Genomic DNA, 18,216 nt, shown 5'->3' on the forward strand with positions numbered 1-18,216 from the left:
CGGCCCAGTTCCTAGCGCACGACTCCTAGGGCGCCGCCGGGGCTGGTGAAGATCCAGAGGGACTCGGTGGGTTCCCCACCTCCTCGCAGCCAATGAGCGGGCGGCGGGGGCGGAGTTGGCGGCGGCGGATCAGAGCGTGCAGCAGCTCTCGGTGCATTGAAGGGAACCATCCCCTGGTGGAAGTCGGCGTTCATCCGCCTCTGTCACACAAGGGCGGCGAGGAAGGAGCCCGTGGGGCATGCCTTGGCTCCATGAACAGCCCTCCTAGGCGGGCTTCTTCGTGGGCATGACCCAGCGCCAGAGCATCCCTGCTCCACGGCGGTCCCTGCGGCTGTGCGACATGACCCAGCTGCTGCGTGCCGCAGCCGGGCGAGGGAAGTGGACCAGATCCAGCGCGGCCAAGAGAGCTGCGTGCCTGGTGGCTGCGGCATATGGGCTGAAAATCCTCTATCCCGTCCTCCGCAAGCGCCTGCAGCAAACAGCCTGCGAAAAGGGTTTGCAGGCTGCCTGCCGGGCTGGAGGGGGAGAGGAGCCGCTGCATTGCAGCCGGATCCGGGGCAGAGCCTCCCCGGCAGTGAATGCGGAATTTTTCAGGCAGCTGCTGGAACTTCGTAAGATCCTTTTCCCGAAGCTGGTGAGCGCCGAATCAGGCTGGCTTTGCCTCCACTCGGTGGCTCTGGTCTCCCGGACCTTCCTCTCCATCTACGTGGCCGGGCTGGATGGGAAGATCGTCAAGAGCATCGTGGAGAAGAAGCCCAGGAGCTTTGCCATCAAATTAATCAAGTGGCTCATGATTGCAATCCCTGCCACTTTTGTAAACAGCGCCATACGGTACCTGGAATGCAAGCTGGCCCTAGCCTTCCGTACCCGCCTGGTGGATCATGCCTATGAGACCTACTTTGCCAATCAGACTTACTACAAGGTGATCAATATGGATGGGAGACTGGCGAACCCCGACCAGTCCCTGACCGAGGACATCATGATGTTCTCCCAGTCGGTGGCACACCTGTACTCCAACCTGACCAAGCCCATCCTGGATGTGGTGCTGACATCCTACAGTCTTATCCAGACTGCCAGATCCAAGGGAGCAAGCCCCATCGGGCCTACGCTGCTGGCAGGCCTTGTGGTGTATGCCACAGCGAGAGTACTGAAAGCATGCTCGCCCAAATTTGGCAAGCTGGTCGCAGAGGAAGCTCACAGAAAGGGTTATCTGCGATACGTCCATTCGCGGATTATAGCCAATGTGGAAGAGATCGCCTTCTACAGAGGACACAAGGTAAAATGGAAATAAAGGCAAGGACTAAAATGTGAGATAGTTCAGAACTGTTGCTGTACTACTAGATGTTGATCTACTATAATAATGCTGGTCGTGTGCCCTCACCCCCTCCTCTGTGAGGGATATGAATTCCTCTGATTCCTAAACCTGTTTACGATATATACTCTCCCACATTGTATGGAGAGAGACAGAAGTATAGAGTATTCCCCATTTTATTTTTCTCTTAAAGTATTCCTACTTCTGAGCAGCATCACATTTCTCTAGTAAACTTTAATTTCCCCCTTCTGTCTCATTTCAAAAGGTGCCCTAGCTTTTAACCTTTCCAGGCTCTTATTTCTCCCCTATTCTATTAACTAAGAATATTTAATAATACAGAAATACTTTTTGTCTAAATGCAAAAATCAGTAGCACACAGTAATCCAGAAGAATTTTGCTACAGTTTAGACAGCGACACGATCTTTGACATTGTCTTGTATAGATAGCTAAGAAAAATTGTAGTCACTGTAGTCCTAAAGTTGCTGAAATACAGTACAGTATTTAGGTTATCAGTTACATAAAAGTAACAGATAATTTAAAAATCAGCATATTGAAGAAATTTTCAAACTTATATTGTGAATTTTGACTGTAATGTGTTTAAAATGGCTTGTAAAAAAGTTTCACATAATGTGAAAAAGCAAATAGTAAAATTTCACACTACCTTCTCAGTCAAAAGTATTAATAAGACAACATAAACATTTTATTTTTATAGTAGCAATGAGCACCAAAAATTGTTTGCAGCATTGCATTAACTGCAGCTAAATTAACATTAAATTCAATACTTTTTTTTCCTATTCCCACTTTTGTGTGAGCTCAAATTGACTGCATTATGTCATACTGATTTGTCACTGTTCTTGACTCATTTCCTTGATGTACATTATCACTTCCTCTTGGCACATTGCTGAAAGACATGAAATACTGTACCAATTCAGGGTATCATTTCTGCAGATTTACTCAAGCAAAACTGTCACTGGAATAAATTGGAATTTTGCAGGCTTGAGTCCCCAAGTGTTGCCTAGTTCATGGAGTTGCAGTTTCAACTTACAGATGTATAGTTCTCAAAATCCTCTTCATTAAACACGTAGAACTAGTTTCACTTCGATGGTAAGGAACACTTGCTTGCATTTTGCTCTGGCAGTGTGAAATGGGTGTAAAACTACCAGAGTGGGGTAAAAGGGCATTGGTGTAAATCAGAATCCAGCCCAGTGAGTTCCATGGGCTATGCTGATTTACACTGAGAATGTGGCCCTTTGTTTAAGCAGGTACCACATAGCTTGCTGTACTGATTGCAAGATATAGTGAAGAATTCAAATCCGAACACTCGTCATTTGATTATATGTACGCGTGTATGTATTGTACTCACATGCATATTAATATTTACTATACTATGTAAGTACTTACATTTTTTTAACTATAGGTGGAAATGAAACAACTCCAGAAAAGTTACAAGGCTTTGGCAGACCAGATGAACCTCATATTGTCCAAACGTTTATGGTATATCATGATAGAGCAGTTCCTGATGAAGTATGTCTGGAGTAGCTGTGGTTTGATTATGGTGGCTGTACCTATCATCACAGCAACAGCGTTTGCAGATGGTGGTAATAAAGACTTTTATTTAATTTCAAATGTTTCTTTAAAAATATTAGTGTAGAAGAATAGTCACGTAAGAAGACTACTTTTCATTTTAATACCGTTTATAGCTGTGATGCTATAATATTCAAACATCATGCATGCCTCATCCTTGGGTAGCTCCTGGCATGTGTAAAACTTTACAAACAAACCACTTGAAGAAATATCAGTGACAAAAACCATATCTTTGAACTTAAACGTGGTAAACACAATACATTCTGAATCAAAGGATAGTTTTTTCAAATAAGATGCCAAGGTGAATTGTGGATAAGCAGTTTGTAAATATCACTTAAACCATTTTCTGCCCTTTTTGATGTATGAAGATGGTCTCACAAACTTTAAAATAAAATCTTGTTTTTTATATTTGCAATATCAAGAATGTCAGGTGCTCACTTTCCACTCTTCATGGGAGGCCCTAAGCTGTGAGGTCTCATCAAGTTGTAACTTTAGCTGTAGCCCTCATGCCCCAACCAGGGTTGGGAAGGTGTGTCAATTCTCAGAATGTCTGCCGCTATATTACTAAATACTATCCATCTAGTTATCTATCTAGTGGTTTTTCTCTGGTGTTTGCTCATCACCTTACTGTTGACCTGTGTAAGAATCAGCATCTCTCACATCAAGTACGGTACAGAAAGGCAAGTGAAGCTCAGATTATAGGCTTGTATGACAGCACTATTCAGGTCTTTTGAAGATCATGTCCAGATCTTCCAGCAATGAGAACGAAGTGAGGCCCTGATTTTAATGTTGTTTGAAATGTTTTTTAAAAAAAAAGTCAGGGAAAATGCAACTTGGCAAAGCAGGAGGCAAGATTAAGAAGTAGAAACAAGCAAAAAAAAAATTGTTTGCTTGTTCATTTTGTACTTTACATAGAATCATATGACAGGAAGGGACCTCAAGTGTTCATCTAGTCCAGTCCCCTGCACTCATAGCAGGACTAAGTATTATCTGGACCATTCCCGACAGGTATTTGTCTAATCTGCTCTTAAAAATCTCCAGTGATGGAGATTCCACACCTCCCTAGGCAATTTATTCCAGTGCTTAACCACCCTGACAAGAAGTTTTTCCTAATGTCCAGCGTAAACCATCCTTGTTGCAATTTAAGCCCATTGCTTCTTACAACCTGTCTTCAGAGGTTAAGAACAGTTCTTCTCCCTCCTCCTTGTAACAGCCTTTTATGTACTTGAAACATGTGCAACTCTTTGTACTTTGTAATTATATACTAACTTCAGTAGAAGAGAAATCCACACCAAAAAAAAAAATACAATGATTAGAAATTCCTGTTTAGCATTTTTAGATACTGCATATTAGAGCTTAGAAACTGTAATGATAAGTATCCTAGCAATACCTAAGCTAAATAAATGGATAGTGAAAAACTGACTTTGAAGTTGGCTCAACAAATCTCTATATACATGACTGGAATCATAAGAAGTCTTAAAAAATCAATAAGATTCACCATACAAAGATTCTGTAATGCTTTGTAAATGAAAAGATCAATTTTAAATCCAGCACATTTAACCAAGTATCAATGGATTGTTTTCAGAGCAGGTGAAATCTATGCATATTGTCTGAATTTAATAAGGAATTTGGCAATCATATTCTAAACAAAGGAGCTTATCCATATTAAACAGAACAACCAGTGAAGGCTAACAGTGCTTTAGTACTTTGGTAACAGAAATGAGGTTAACCAATTTAATGTACGTTCTGCTAAAATGGAAATAAATGCAGCTCAGCAAAATCCCATAACTGATAAAGAGATTATTTAACCACAGAATGTAAATATCTCCTCCGTAGCCCTTCACCCATGAATCAGAAACAGGTTAGGTATCCTTCAAAGAGAGAGAGCCTCTATAAAGGTGTATAGAGGAAAGGAGCAGTATTTCACCCATATCAACTCTATAGTAAGTAACATTCTCTGACATCCAGGAATGGACCTCTGACAAATGCGTTTAAAATGTGGGCAGAGCAGAAGGTCAGAAAAATAAATCTGTCTTCTCCATGTCAGTGATAGGCCTGTCACATAATACTGAAGGAACATGCAAATTGTTAAAGTGTAGAACTTATTACAGAGACATTCTACAAGAACAGGGACAAGATCAGAAATACATTATTAATGATGACAAATTGACCCCATCAAGTGGTAAGAAGTAAACCAGGGATGCTAAAAATCCAACAAGTGCAGCTCACTGCTGAAGGCGGTTTAGTTGGCGAAATAGTACTGTTTCCCATCAGATCAAGTGTGGAAGGCAAATGAAGTTGGTTAAAATCTGAGGAATGGGAACTAAAACTGTCATTGATGAATAAACCCATTAGAATCCAGGAAGTGTTTGGAACCGAATAGCTAGTATTTAGAACTTATGACCATGCCTGACATCAGTCTGAAACTGTTCACATAGATGGTCTTCAGATGGGGGGGATTGCATCAATACAGCAATACCTTTTCACTGTTGCCAAAAAAAATTAGGTATTTGTATGTATTTAAAACACACACGCACACACAGCTAGTGCTACCTTTTCTGATATCTGTTTGCTGTTACAGTTTTTGTAAGTAGTTTTATAGTACGCTAGTATGCAAAAGGAATCATACAAAAAACACAAGTAGACCAAAATATCCTGAACGTAGTTTGTTCCCTGGGAATTAAACATTAATGATAATGAGATTTTAATTTCATTAGGCACAATAAATATGTTTTTCCATAAAACAAATGGGATTAAGAAGTTTTATAAGTGGGGAACAAGTTAAACTACTGGCAAAGGTTAGATACTAGACTAAAGAGAGACCACTGGCCCAGTCTGTTGTAATATGACGCTTCCTCTAACACAGAAGGAAAAGCCTATGTATGAAAAACATTGGAGAAAATGATCAAGAAAAATTATTTTGGGCATGTCTGGTGGTTTGATTTCAGTCATGCGATAATGGAGAATTGTGTTCTGGAGCAGTTTAAAGTTCCTCAAATTTACACAATTTTAAATCCACAATGACATCTAAAATGCTATCTAGATCAGTAAAACTTGGATATCTGCCAAGGAAGAGTTATGATTTTTTTTTTAAGTTTTGTACTACTGAATTGGCATCACTACTGAGGACTGGATTCCCTACAGAGCCTTATTCACACGAGTCCTCCCATTGAAGTAAATGTGACCATTTACATGACTATCTATATGAGCGAGGGTTTTAGGATCACCCCCTGACTGAGGAAAGTTCTGTCCTTTTTGAGAAAGGCATGACTCTCATTGTGTACCAGATGTGTATATCCCAGTGTGCTGGGTGATGCACTATTGGCTTGGCATAACTTAAGCTAAAAAATCTGAACAGCCACAGTTTTCTTAAATAATTCAGAAATTGAATTTTGAGACGAAGAGAGGCAAAATTGGGGTCTTACATGTATGACAGTAACTTTCTATATAATATTTTTGGCCCAAAATGTTACACTTATCTCTGGTGTATCTTCATGGATGTAACTGGAGTTATACCAAGGATGTATTTATCTAGGGTTTTTTTGTTTTTTTTTGGTGGCTTGATAAATTAAAACAAACTAGCATTTGGGTATCAGGAGCTTCAAAAGCAAAAAGAAGATACAGACAGGTACAACAAGTTTTGGTACAGGATTTATGTTTTCAAACACTGCAGAGTCTGACCTTGTCATGGAGGTGAGAGAACCACTCGCTGCGTAAGAAAATTTCGCTTACGTTGCTTTAGCATTACCTGTCATAGAACAGCACATAAAATGACCATCACGTTACACCTGTAGGAAACTGCTCAGAGATTTTCTTGACTAAAAGCACTGAACCAGCCTAATAGAAGATATTAATAATAATTCCCGATGTAGGAGTTGGCATACTGGATCAGCCTACTAGTCTGTAGTCTAGTGTCTGGCAGTAGCCATGCTTCAGAGAAAGACAGAAGCTCCAATCTGCACCACCATTAACCAGTGTGTATAATATTACAGTCTGGTTAATAATATCCTCCCCAAACCCCTCTTGCAACCTAAAATTTTACATTTGGCTGCCCATACATTGTCGTCTTAATTTGCTTAGTTGCAAATGCTAAGGATTATACATTATTCATTCTTAAAAAATTCAGCCGCATTATTATCTTGATTTTGTGGAGGAGCAAATTACAGGCTGGCTCCATGCTGTATAGCAGTTTCTGTGGGTGTGATGATGGCAAGAGATATCACAGTAGCAGAATTGGACTCCAGGCATGAAATACTTAATGAATTTTACTCTGGGAAAAACGAACGCTTCATGTGAAGATATTATACTTAAAACATAAATGTGTTTCTTTTTCCCATGCCCTCTCTAGTTTTGCCATTTTTGCCTTTGTCAGTTGTTAAGGATATTTTCTCACAACACATCACTTCTTGCTCTTATTTGATTCAGAAGAATTTTCATGATAACAGGCTACATTGTTATAAACAAAGGATTATGACTTCATTATTGGATCAAACAGACAGAGAAACTGGGTTGTGAGAAAGAAGGCTCTTACTCAAACACAGATCCCTCTAATACTACCAAGAGGAATATAGAAACTTACTGTCAGTTAATTGCATTCTTATAAAATATTCTAATTTTGCCAAATGTGCATCAGTATGAATGTTCCTTTTTAAGTGGAGTGAAGAATTAAGTAAGGTTGAAAATGAGTAATAGCAGTACTAGTAAAACAAAACAATGAACCTGAAATTCTGTTTGACTCACTACAGCTGTGGTAAAACTCAGACTGAGTAATGGTATATTAAAAAGAAAAAGAGGTTAATGAGTGTTAAAAAGAAAAAAACATGATTTGTGTAAGCAGAAGAATTTCTCATACTCCCACTTTTTCTTTGTTACTAGAAGTTTTATGCTAATTGTTTGCCTTTCTGATTCCTTTCAGAGAATTGTCTTCATAGAGTTAAACTGTACTTAACTTAATATCTGTTGTAATAATGGCTCACATTTTAACCATAATTTAATTTGTAGAGATATTTTTCAGAAGAATATTTGAACAGAAGAACATTTTTTGCTTTTAGAGTTAGAAGATGGCCAGAAACAATCAATGGTTAGTGAGCGAACAGAAACCTTTACTACTTCACGAAATCTGTTGGTCTCTGGAGCAGATGCCATTGAAAGGATTATGTCTTCTTACAAAGAGGTATTGTGTGTCATTTCATAGAATCATAGAATATCAGGATTGGAAGGGACCTCAGGAGGTCATCTAGTCCACCCCCCTGCTCAGAGTAGGACCAATCCCCAGACAGATTTTTGCCCCAGATCCCTAAATGGCCGCCTCAAGGATTGAACTCACAACCTTGGGTTTAGCAGGCCAATGCTCAAACCACTGAAAAGAGAAATAAATGAAAATAAAACAGAATTTGCAAATGTAAGATTTTTTTTTAATTTCTTTTGTAATCATATTGGGGAAGATTCTGCAGTCCTTAAATCAATGGGAGTTTTTCTTGAGTGAAGACTGCAGAATTTATCTCTTAGTAACTTAAGTACAGCTAGTATTTTAATGTGGGAATAATTTGTGGCCCATGAGCATAAACCATGACAGCATTTTCTAGACTAGAGCCAGATACTGTGCAGACTTTTCAAGCAGTTCTCCTAATAGACTGTGAGATTTTTGATTCATCTGTTTCAATACTTGGCCTACAATGTAGAGAGACTGCCTGGTTACCAATTATGTTAAGGTGTTACTATTAGCGTTCAGCGTTAAAATCATTTATATAATGCTCTACATTTACATGGCGCCTTGCAAACACGGCTGTGTTATGACGCAGAAAAAATATCCACTAAATAATAGGTGAAAGACGGCAAACTGATTTGACTTGTAACACAATTACACTTTAATTCAGAGAGTATGAGGTGAAAGACCAGTGAGTTGAGCTTCCATCTTAATTTTATACTTAAAATTTTGCCAAAGTAGTATTGGGATACCACACCTTCATATTTTATTTTAAGTTACTTTTAGGCGATTTCCATAGAATGGTAATATGCTTCCTGTGAACTTTAATATTTTCTGGTAATAAAGTACGAATCTCACTCCCTTTTCTTACATGAGCAGCCCTGTAGCAGTCAGTGGAACTGACCTCGTTAGTAAGATGGGCAATGTTTGGCTCTTTGTGATTTTATTTTTTGTCTGTAGGCCACCAGTGTAAATCCAGATTTTCAGTGTTTTGGTGGGTAAGTCTACAGGCTCACGCTTTTGAAACTGTTACCACCTGTAAGCTTTCCTGTAGCATGTGAGTTGAGATGCTGGTCCAAGGTTTGTTCATAGGGTACAGCATTCAGTATCACACATATCACGGTAACAGAGAACACTGTTTGGAATGCTGGTTTGCAGTCTTAGCAGAGGCCAAGGATTGAGGGCTTGATTCAACTCCCACTGAATTCACTGGAAAGTCTCCCAGTGGGAGTTGGATCAGACCTCGAATAGGCTTGGAGACTGAACTACATTATCATATTTAGAAGTGGTCATTGCAGGTCAGCATGGAGGGCACCCTGGTGAGACAATGTGGAAAGGCTCTCCTGCTGCTATCGATCTTGTACCTGCTCTACTGGTAGCAGGAGATCTTCAATCTTAAATGCTTGCAGTACAACTCTTTTCACAAGTGTTAGAGACAAAAAACTGCCAATGCAGGACAGTCTAGGCTTACTCATGGAGTTGAAACATTTGATCATTACTACAGGTTTTGCAAAGTTCTCCTTATAAACTCCTATACTCTTATAAAACCATGACTGAGAGTAGGACCTTATAATTAATAACAAATAGCTGTTCTTAATTTTGTGCAATTATGGAACTTGTCTAGAGTTACACTTCCTTACACCAGAGACATCTTCTAACACCTGGTTTGGATCTGACTATCTCTAAATGCTTTACTACAACTGGATAATTTATTTGTTTTTTAAGGCTATGTCTAAATGATACACCACTTTCAATGGCATGTAAGGTACGTGTGCTACATGCTACAGTGGAAACTACGCTGCATTCACACTGTGGTGTGTTGCTACATGTGTCAGTGAAAGGCTCGAGCAGTGGGGGAGGCAGCTGGGAAACGTTCTAGCAGTTCCCCTCTGTCGGAACCTTTCCCCTTGCTGCAGTCTTTTCCTATAGCAGGGAAAGGCTCCAGCAATGAGGATCTGGCAAAACATTTCCCCTCTGCTTTGCCCCGGTTGCATCTTTTCCTGTGACAGGAAAAGGCTCCGGCAGTGGGAAGGCAGGGCAACACTATACTGCTAGAAATAGCTGTGTAGACAAGGAGGCATGGCTTGGGCAAATTGGAGCTGTGTCAGGTTTGTACTCCGATACATACCCACACCTTTTACTTTACTTGCCTAAGTCGTGCCTGTCTGTCTACGGTGCTATTTATACCTGTGTTGGGGGTTGGGAGCTACGCAGTATGTGCTCTGCATGCCGCAGAAAGAAGCATGCTGTTTAGATGCACCCTTATACTCATTGTCCTGCTCTTCTTGCCTCTCTTCTAGCTTTCAGTATCAGAATTTGTGTTTTCTGAATCTGGTGATCATACAATTATATTAGGAATAATACTTTTCCCTTCAGTCTTCTATACTACTGCAGACGCTTGGGTGTAATTCCTCTCTGCCAGCAGATGGAGACAGTACAGTGAGACTTCTTGGTGAGGTCATCACCTGCAAGATAAGGGGCTTGCCAGGTCCTAGAGCTCATTTGTTTCTGTTCCAGCAGGCTGAGTATCAGTATCTTCAATGGCTGTGGAGAAAGGCCTGAACTAAGGACAAAGTCCTTGAGCAGGCATCAAAGGTCTAGGAGGATTTCCAGCTATGCACCAATATGAGGCTACCATAAGAGGCAGAGACAGCGTGGAGTACTATATGGCTAACTGTGCAGTCGTTTCAGGACTAGGAAGTGCCCATGCTGCTTGGCTTTCACACACAAAATAGATTTCTCCCCACAGGATTCCTCCCCTGTGAGTTAGAGGATGACAAAGTAAAAATAAAAAAGTGCAAGGTAAGGTGAGAATTACTTTCCCCAAGACCCTGTCAGCCTTGTTCCCCAGAGGCCCCCTCAATTGCACGGGGTCCAAGGTCCAGGCAGACGAGCAGATCTTTATCCAAAGGAGGATTCATGGGACCTTTGCCAGGGTCTGCTAGGGAGCCTTTTGTGCAGTTTTAGATACCTCTCTCATTTGAGTCTCAGTTGCTCTGGGGCCTCAGCCTAGCCATGAAATCCTGACTACAGATACCAGTGTGTAGAGAGGGGAGTACCTGGGGTATGCCATGACCCTGTAGTACTTTTCACTGACAAATGTACGAGTCTGTCTGTCATATCCAGAGGAGAACAGTTGGACTCGTTCCTCTGCACTTTCACCACATGCTGAAGAATGTTTTGGTGTGGGTACACTGATCAGCCACCATCTCTCACTCAAATAAACTGACCTGGAGCAAAGATATGACCAAGGAAAGCCAGATATTGAAAGCAGCACCCTATTCCCCCCTTAGCCATCCTATTTGTTATTCCCATAGTCAGAGTATGCAACAGAGCAGATTAGCCAAACAGATCCTAAATATGCTAGGCAGACTGGAAAAGAGGAGTGAGTTTTTTGAGAGAATTGGTCACAATAGCAGAAGACCTAAACAGACTAGATTGCTACAGAGTCCAACAGAACAGTAGAGAAGTATTTCAGCAGGACCTAGAGATATGAATTCTTTCACCACAGATGCCTTAGCAATTAAATAGAATGGTACACTGGCGTGCTTCTCTCCACATTCACCCATGATGGGTGTTAGGAATTTCACAAAAATGTCAGCAGTTCAGAGCCTCACAACATCAGCATGAGTGCCACAGAAAAAAGAGAGAAAAACAAAGTGAGCAGCATCCACATCCATTCCTTCCAAGAGAATGAAGTTTCTAGTCAGGGAAAGTTGTATCAGTGCCAGCAAGGAAATCCCAGAAGCATTCAGAGTGTGTCTCTTTAGAAAGTTAAATGCATCATGGCCTGGAAGATGTATACAGAACTACAGGAGATAGGGAAGGCAGCAACCTGGGGTATATGTCCTTCACTGTTTAACCTGTAGTGTTCAGCAAATGTAATGTTCAAGCATGAACTGATTCATCATTTTGTGAGAGCACTGAAGGCAGCTTTCATGAGGTATAATCAGTGCCTACTGTATGGCACAGTATTGCTTTTGGAGGTAGCCAAACATCTGGCTTGGCACAGAAAATCAAAGAGAGGAAAATTTTCCTTATGTGTTAAATTTTCTTTCTTTTATATCTTCTATGCCAGCCCAGGCCTCCTCCCTTCAAGTTTAGCACTGTCTTCTGCAAATTTCCAGGACTTTTTCAATCATCAAGTTTTATGCTAGGGCTCCAAGGTCTAAAAATTGTGTGTGGTGTATTTTGCACAATAAATTGCTGTTATAGGAACAGCTTTAGGAGATTCAGCTGACAGATGGGAGCTAGTAGCCCCCTTATTTTCTGGTGATGACATCACTAAAAATTCTCAAGGCCTTTATTGGAGTTATGCCAATTTACGTCAGCTTAGGCTCTGTCCCTCAACGTAATGTCACCATCTGCTGGCAGCTAGGAACTGTACGTGTGCATCTGGGGGACTGTTAGAGAAGATCTCAAAGAAAGAAAATTAATTGGTGAGGAAAAATTTCCTTTCATTCTTAATCCAGAATGAAATCTAAGTAGTACTGAGTCAAAACGATTGGGAATGCTATCCATAAATTATTGGATAAAGTATTTAATTTCCAGTTTCCAGATTATGTAATTTAAACAGATCATTTGTTGTTTCTCAGGTCACCGAATTAGCAGGCTATACAGCTAGAGTATACAACATGTTTTCAGTCTTCGATGAAGTGAAGAGGGGCATTTACAAAAGAACTGCCATTTTTCAAGAGATTGAAACCAACAGCAAGAATGAAGATAAAGCAGAACTACACATTGATGGACCCTTGGAAATCAAAGGTGAGTAATTCATATTTTGATACTTTTCTCTATAAACTCTTCAGCCTATTATGCAGTTTTACTGGTCTAAACAAAGTCTTTCTTTACACAACCCTTGCTGCTATTTCAAAGTTGCCACAGATCAACTCCCCTCCCATTACATATTCCTAACCCACTTCTTTGCAGTTTTCTATGCGTCCCAGCAGACAACCCTGAGATTCCTTCCCTATGTACTCTTTCAAGGGCCGGCTGGAAATTTTCCATCAAAACCTCTACAGAAAATTGTTTTTTTTGACATTTTTCATCCAGAAAGAATCTGCTTTCCTTTATGGTTTTTTAGTTTTAATTAGAAAACTGAAACTTGAAATTTTTCATCTGAAAAGAGAAAATTTTTGATGTTTTTAGTAGGATTTGGTCTAAAAAACTTCAGGCACTGAAAACCAAAATCTGTTCCATTTTCATATTTTCAACAAAAAGTCACAATTTGCCACTGAAAATGTTTCTGATCAGCTCCAACCCTCCTGCCTGCCTTTCCCCTTGCTCCTTTCCCCTTGCTCTCTACGTTTTGTCATTTCCCCTCTGTCTCCTCCTCCTGAGGTCTGTGTATGTGCCCTCTGTAATTGAATTCTCACTGTCCCCCATTACTCACCTTCTGTCTCTACCCCCCTGAACCGCATGCAGTTTCTTTCCCAATCCCCTCATTGGCCTTTTGCCATTTATTTACTTCTCCTGATTACCCACATTGGACTCCTTCCATTTCCTGCTTCCCAGCTGCTGCTGACAACCAAATCCCTTCCGCACCCCCACAGGAAAAAATGTAGCTATTCAGAGGCGAAGGAGTTAAACTGCTATGTGTGAAATATTTTCTTCCTTCTCTTACAACATTATTGCCCTTCAGCACAGATTTCTCAACAGGGTCATAATATACACCCTGAGGCGGCACAAACATTAACTGTAAGCATTAACTGATTTCTTGACCTTGTAGGACATGACAATGTGTGATTACTAGTAAAATAATCAACATTTTGTAATAGCTACAATTTGTAATGTAGTAGAGAAAAGGGAGTTTTAGTCCAAATAGTGGTAAATCAATGTACTTGGCCCACAGGCAATTGTTCTTTAGCATGACTACCTAGTTATTTTAAAGACTGAATGCAGTTCGGATATGAGAACTCTGCTGATGTTTCCATGTGGTATAGCATCCCATTCTGCAGCCCATACCAAGACTTTATTTCCACTACAGTTGCAGAGTCAAAATATTTTCTGAGGCTCTCCCATCAGAAGTTCCACTGTAATAACATTTTTCTTCCTTTCTTTCAGCCTTGATAATTTCAGAAATCCCTGCATAGGAATTTATAACAGTGGAGGGGTGTGTGGGTATCTGTGCACGTGTGTGTACGCTCCTGTGTGCATACATGTAAGTGTACATATTGTTAAAAGAAAAATCCATATTTTAAACTGTCTTTTAAGGCAAGTTTATTACATTGCCCCACACCACTTATTTCCTCTTAAATCATCAGTATCAACTTGTGCGAGCAAATAATGTTATATTATCCTCTGTATTTACTACAGCCCATAACTTCACTGATGTAGGCCAAGAAAGAATGACAACCTTTTAAACAGACAAGGTGGGTGAAGTAATATCTTTTATTGGACCAACTTGTGCTGGTCAGAGAGACAAGCTTTCGAGACACACAGAGCTGCTTTTCAGCTTGTCTCTCTCACCAACAGAAGTTGGTCCAATAAAAGATATTATGTCACCTACCTTGTCTCTAATATACTGGGACCGACATGGCTACAACTACACTGCATACAATCTTTTAAATACTTTAGTCAAATAACAATAGTATATTACTTTACTATAGTCGTTCCTTATCTTATCATTCAGAATTATAAAAAAGGATCATCACTTAATTTTTGTAGCTGTGCTTTCAATTTATATGCCTCATTACATTAAAAAACAAAACAAACAACCTCCTGCCCCCTTACATTAAGAGAGCCTTAAGGTCGCAAAGTCAAGCACTCAAATATTAGGAAATCCTAGAATTAATGGTGCCTATGCAACTCTCACCACGATATCTGCATATTTTACAAATGTTAATGAATTGATCTTCCCAACATCTGTCTGAAGGTATTATTATCCCTGTATTCTAGCTGGGGGACTGAGGCATGGAGAAATTAAGGACAAATATGTCATAGGTTCCCAACTTGAGAAGCCTAAGGGTTTCAGATTATGTAGTATTTTTATAATGCCTTATATGTCCAAAGTGCAGCTTTGACTTCTGTTGCAGTCATGAGCACTCCTGAAAACCTGGTCTGAGCAGGGCCGCCCAGAGGATTCAGGGGGCCTGGGACAAAGCAATTTCGGGGGCCCCTTCCATAAAAAAAAGTTGCAATACTATAGAATACTATATTCTCATGGGGGTCCCTGCAGGGTCTGGGGCAAATTGCTCCACTTGTCCCCCCTCTGGGCGGCCCTGGGTCTGAGCTGTCTGACGTCAGGCACCTAGAAAATAAGGAACACACAGTTAGTGACCAATGGTGATCGTTTTGGTTCAAGTGGCTTGTCCAGCATCATGTGGCAGAGGCAATGAAGTAGAATTTTTAATTTTAATTCTCTAACCATACGAATATATATTCTCTTCTGTTGGTCTCCTGCCTCCTTCACTACACATTTTCCAACTTTTCCGACAAATAAGGCAGGCAACAGATGGAATATTCAGAGAATGTAGCTGCCAAACTCTAACATGCCTTTATGTTCAAACTTTTTTCAGAGGCTTATAGCTTGACCAGATTTGGATAAATTTTCATGGAGACGGCATAAGGCACGTCCCTGAAATTGGGGTGACCTGTCTGCCAAATTTCAAGTCCCTGCTGCAGAGCATGGAAGCAACAGAGCTTCTCAACTAAGTGGTTGTAAGAACTATTTTAAGATGGGAAGAACAACCCTAATCTCATTCCTAGAAATCACCAAAATATTTTTGCTGAAACATTGCAAAATTCAGCCTGAGGAAAATGTCCAACATGGAAAATTTTGCCCAAATAGTTACAGATTGGTAAAGTTATAAGCAACTGAAAACAGGGTCTTATAATGGAAAGTGTAAGGCAACCTTAATTATAGGCAGTGCTACCAGAACCACCTGTAACAATCCTGTATTTAATTGTTTCTTTATTTGGATTAGTTTAAGACTTAACAAAATATGTAGGGCTGTCAATTAATCACAGTTAACTCATGCGATTAACTCAAAAAAATTAATCGTGATTAATCACAGTTTTAATTGCACTGTAAACAATAGAATACCAATTGAAATTTATTAAATATTTTTGGTTGTTTTTCTACATTTTCAAATGTATTAATTTCAATTACAACACAGAATACAAAGTGTACGGTGCTCACTTTATATTATTATTTTTAGTATGCATATTTTAAAAACAAAACAATGTAAAACTTTAGCGCCTACAAGTCCATTCAGTCCTACTTCTTGTTCAGCCAGTCACTAAGAGAAACAAGTTTGTTTACATTTACAGGAGATAATGCTGACCACTTTTTATTTACAATGTCACCTGAAAGTGAGAACAGGCATTCATATGGCACTTTTGTAGCTGGCGTTGCAAGATATTTACATGCCAGATATTCTAAACATGTGCATGCCCCTTCATGCTTTTGCCACCATTCCAGAGGACATGCTTCCATGCTGATGATACTCGTTAAAAAAAAAGTGTTAATTAAATTTGTGACTGAACTCCTTAGGGCAGAATTATATGCCCCCTGCTCTGTTTTACCCACATTCTGCCATATATTTCATGGTATAGCAGTCTTGAATGATGACCCCAGTACATGTTGTTCATTTTAAAAACACTTTCACTGCAGATTTGACAAAATGCAAAAAAGGTACCAATGTGAGATTTCTAAAAACAGCTACAGCACTCGACCCAAAGTTTAAGAATCAGAAGTGTCTTCCAAAATCTGAGTGGGATGAGGTGTGGAACATGCTTTCAGAAATATTAAAAGAGCAGCACTCTGATGTGGAAACTACAAAACCCGAACCATCAAAAAAGAAGATCATCCTTCTGCTGGTGGCCTCTGACTCAGATGATGAAAATGAACATGTGTCATTCCGCACTGCTTTGGATCATTATCAAGAAGAACCCATCATCAGCATGGATACATGTCCTCTGGAATGGTGATTGAAGCATGAAGGGTACATACAAACTCCAGAAATTCGTGGCTCTCAGCCCTGTTCTTGGACTAATAGATCTCACTGCCCCCCCTGAACATTTCACTAACTTTTTTTTTTTAATTTGTAGGAAAAGTTATTGATGTTGATCATGGAATTGTTTGTGAAAATGTTCCTATTATTACCCCAAATGGAGATGTGGTGATTTCCAGACTAAACTTCAAAGTAAGATGATATGCAAGAATCTTCTGATTGTTGCCATCACATTAACACAAAACAACACAGAGTTCATGTACCCTATGTTAAATACTTGGAGAAGAGGGGAAGTCAAGAAAGGTAGGCATAGTGGCTCACTAGAGGCAGATATGTACAGTGTATCCTACTCAAAGAAAATGGAGAGAGAGGAGAAGGAATGGTTCGACTTGTGTCATTTTCAGATTAAAAACTACAGCTGCATTTTCAAAATTGCTTAAGGGAGTTCTGCATCCAACTCCCATTGAATTTCTGTGGGACTGAGGTGCTTAACACCTTTAGGATGCTTTAAAAATCTTCCAAGTCCACAACATTAGAGCAAACAGTGAGTCTGTGGAACTTCACTTGACCACTCCAAGGATCAATAGTAACTAACAGCTGACAGTATAATCTGCAGGCCCAATCCTACAATCTTTGCTCAGTAAAAACTGTTTAATTGTTTTCAATGATTTTTTGCAAATAGCAATTGATTCCTATTGGCATCACATTGTTAATGCATTTTATTTATTGAATGATTTCAAAATATGTCACAATACTGAATGTTGGTGCAGTAATTATATAGAAATAGGTGAAAGCATTGGAAAGTTGCACGAGGACTTCCACTACCTCATTTATGCATCTAATTGCTCATACTACCTCTGTATTTGTATTCTGGGTGTCTGCGAGAGACAGAGAGAGAGACAGACCACCTTTAAGGAAATAGTCAGCACTTGGCAGAATAGGGCCTTTAATTTGGCAAAACTCCCAGCTACTTTAAATGTATTTTGTTTAGCACTATAAAATGATGGACTGATATTCAGGCAGAGATACCTGTATGTTTGTGCACTTTACCTAGTATATTTATAGAGAGAATTCACAAACAGTGCTATTGTGTGGGTGGGTGGAAGTATGGGGTGTATAGGGTGAATAAACAAAGGTGTGTGTGTGTGTGTTTGTGTGTA

The 18,216-nt window shown here is 39.9% G+C and overlaps 1 protein-coding gene across 1 annotated transcript in view; it reads left to right on the plus strand.

Annotated features, from left to right (window-relative positions):
- Window positions 1–220: 220 nt before the first annotated feature.
- ABCD2 (ATP binding cassette subfamily D member 2) overlaps window positions 221–18,216 on the plus strand; it is a 65,577-nt gene continuing 47,581 nt past the window's right edge. Inside the window, exons 1-5 of the mRNA XM_032803995.2 lie at window positions 221–1,276; window positions 2,730–2,910; window positions 7,948–8,069; window positions 12,698–12,866; window positions 17,154–17,248. Of these exons, the coding sequence (XP_032659886.1) occupies window positions 287–1,276; window positions 2,730–2,910; window positions 7,948–8,069; window positions 12,698–12,866; window positions 17,154–17,248 (1,557 nt within the window). The 5' untranslated portion in view covers window positions 221–286. The remainder of the gene's footprint in view (window positions 1,277–2,729; window positions 2,911–7,947; window positions 8,070–12,697; window positions 12,867–17,153; window positions 17,249–18,216) is intronic.

The sequence above is a fragment of the Chelonoidis abingdonii genome, chromosome 1 (genome assembly GCF_003597395.2).
Source record: "Chelonoidis abingdonii isolate Lonesome George chromosome 1, CheloAbing_2.0, whole genome shotgun sequence".
In the NCBI taxonomy this organism is placed as follows: domain Eukaryota; kingdom Metazoa; phylum Chordata; order Testudines; family Testudinidae; genus Chelonoidis; species Chelonoidis abingdonii.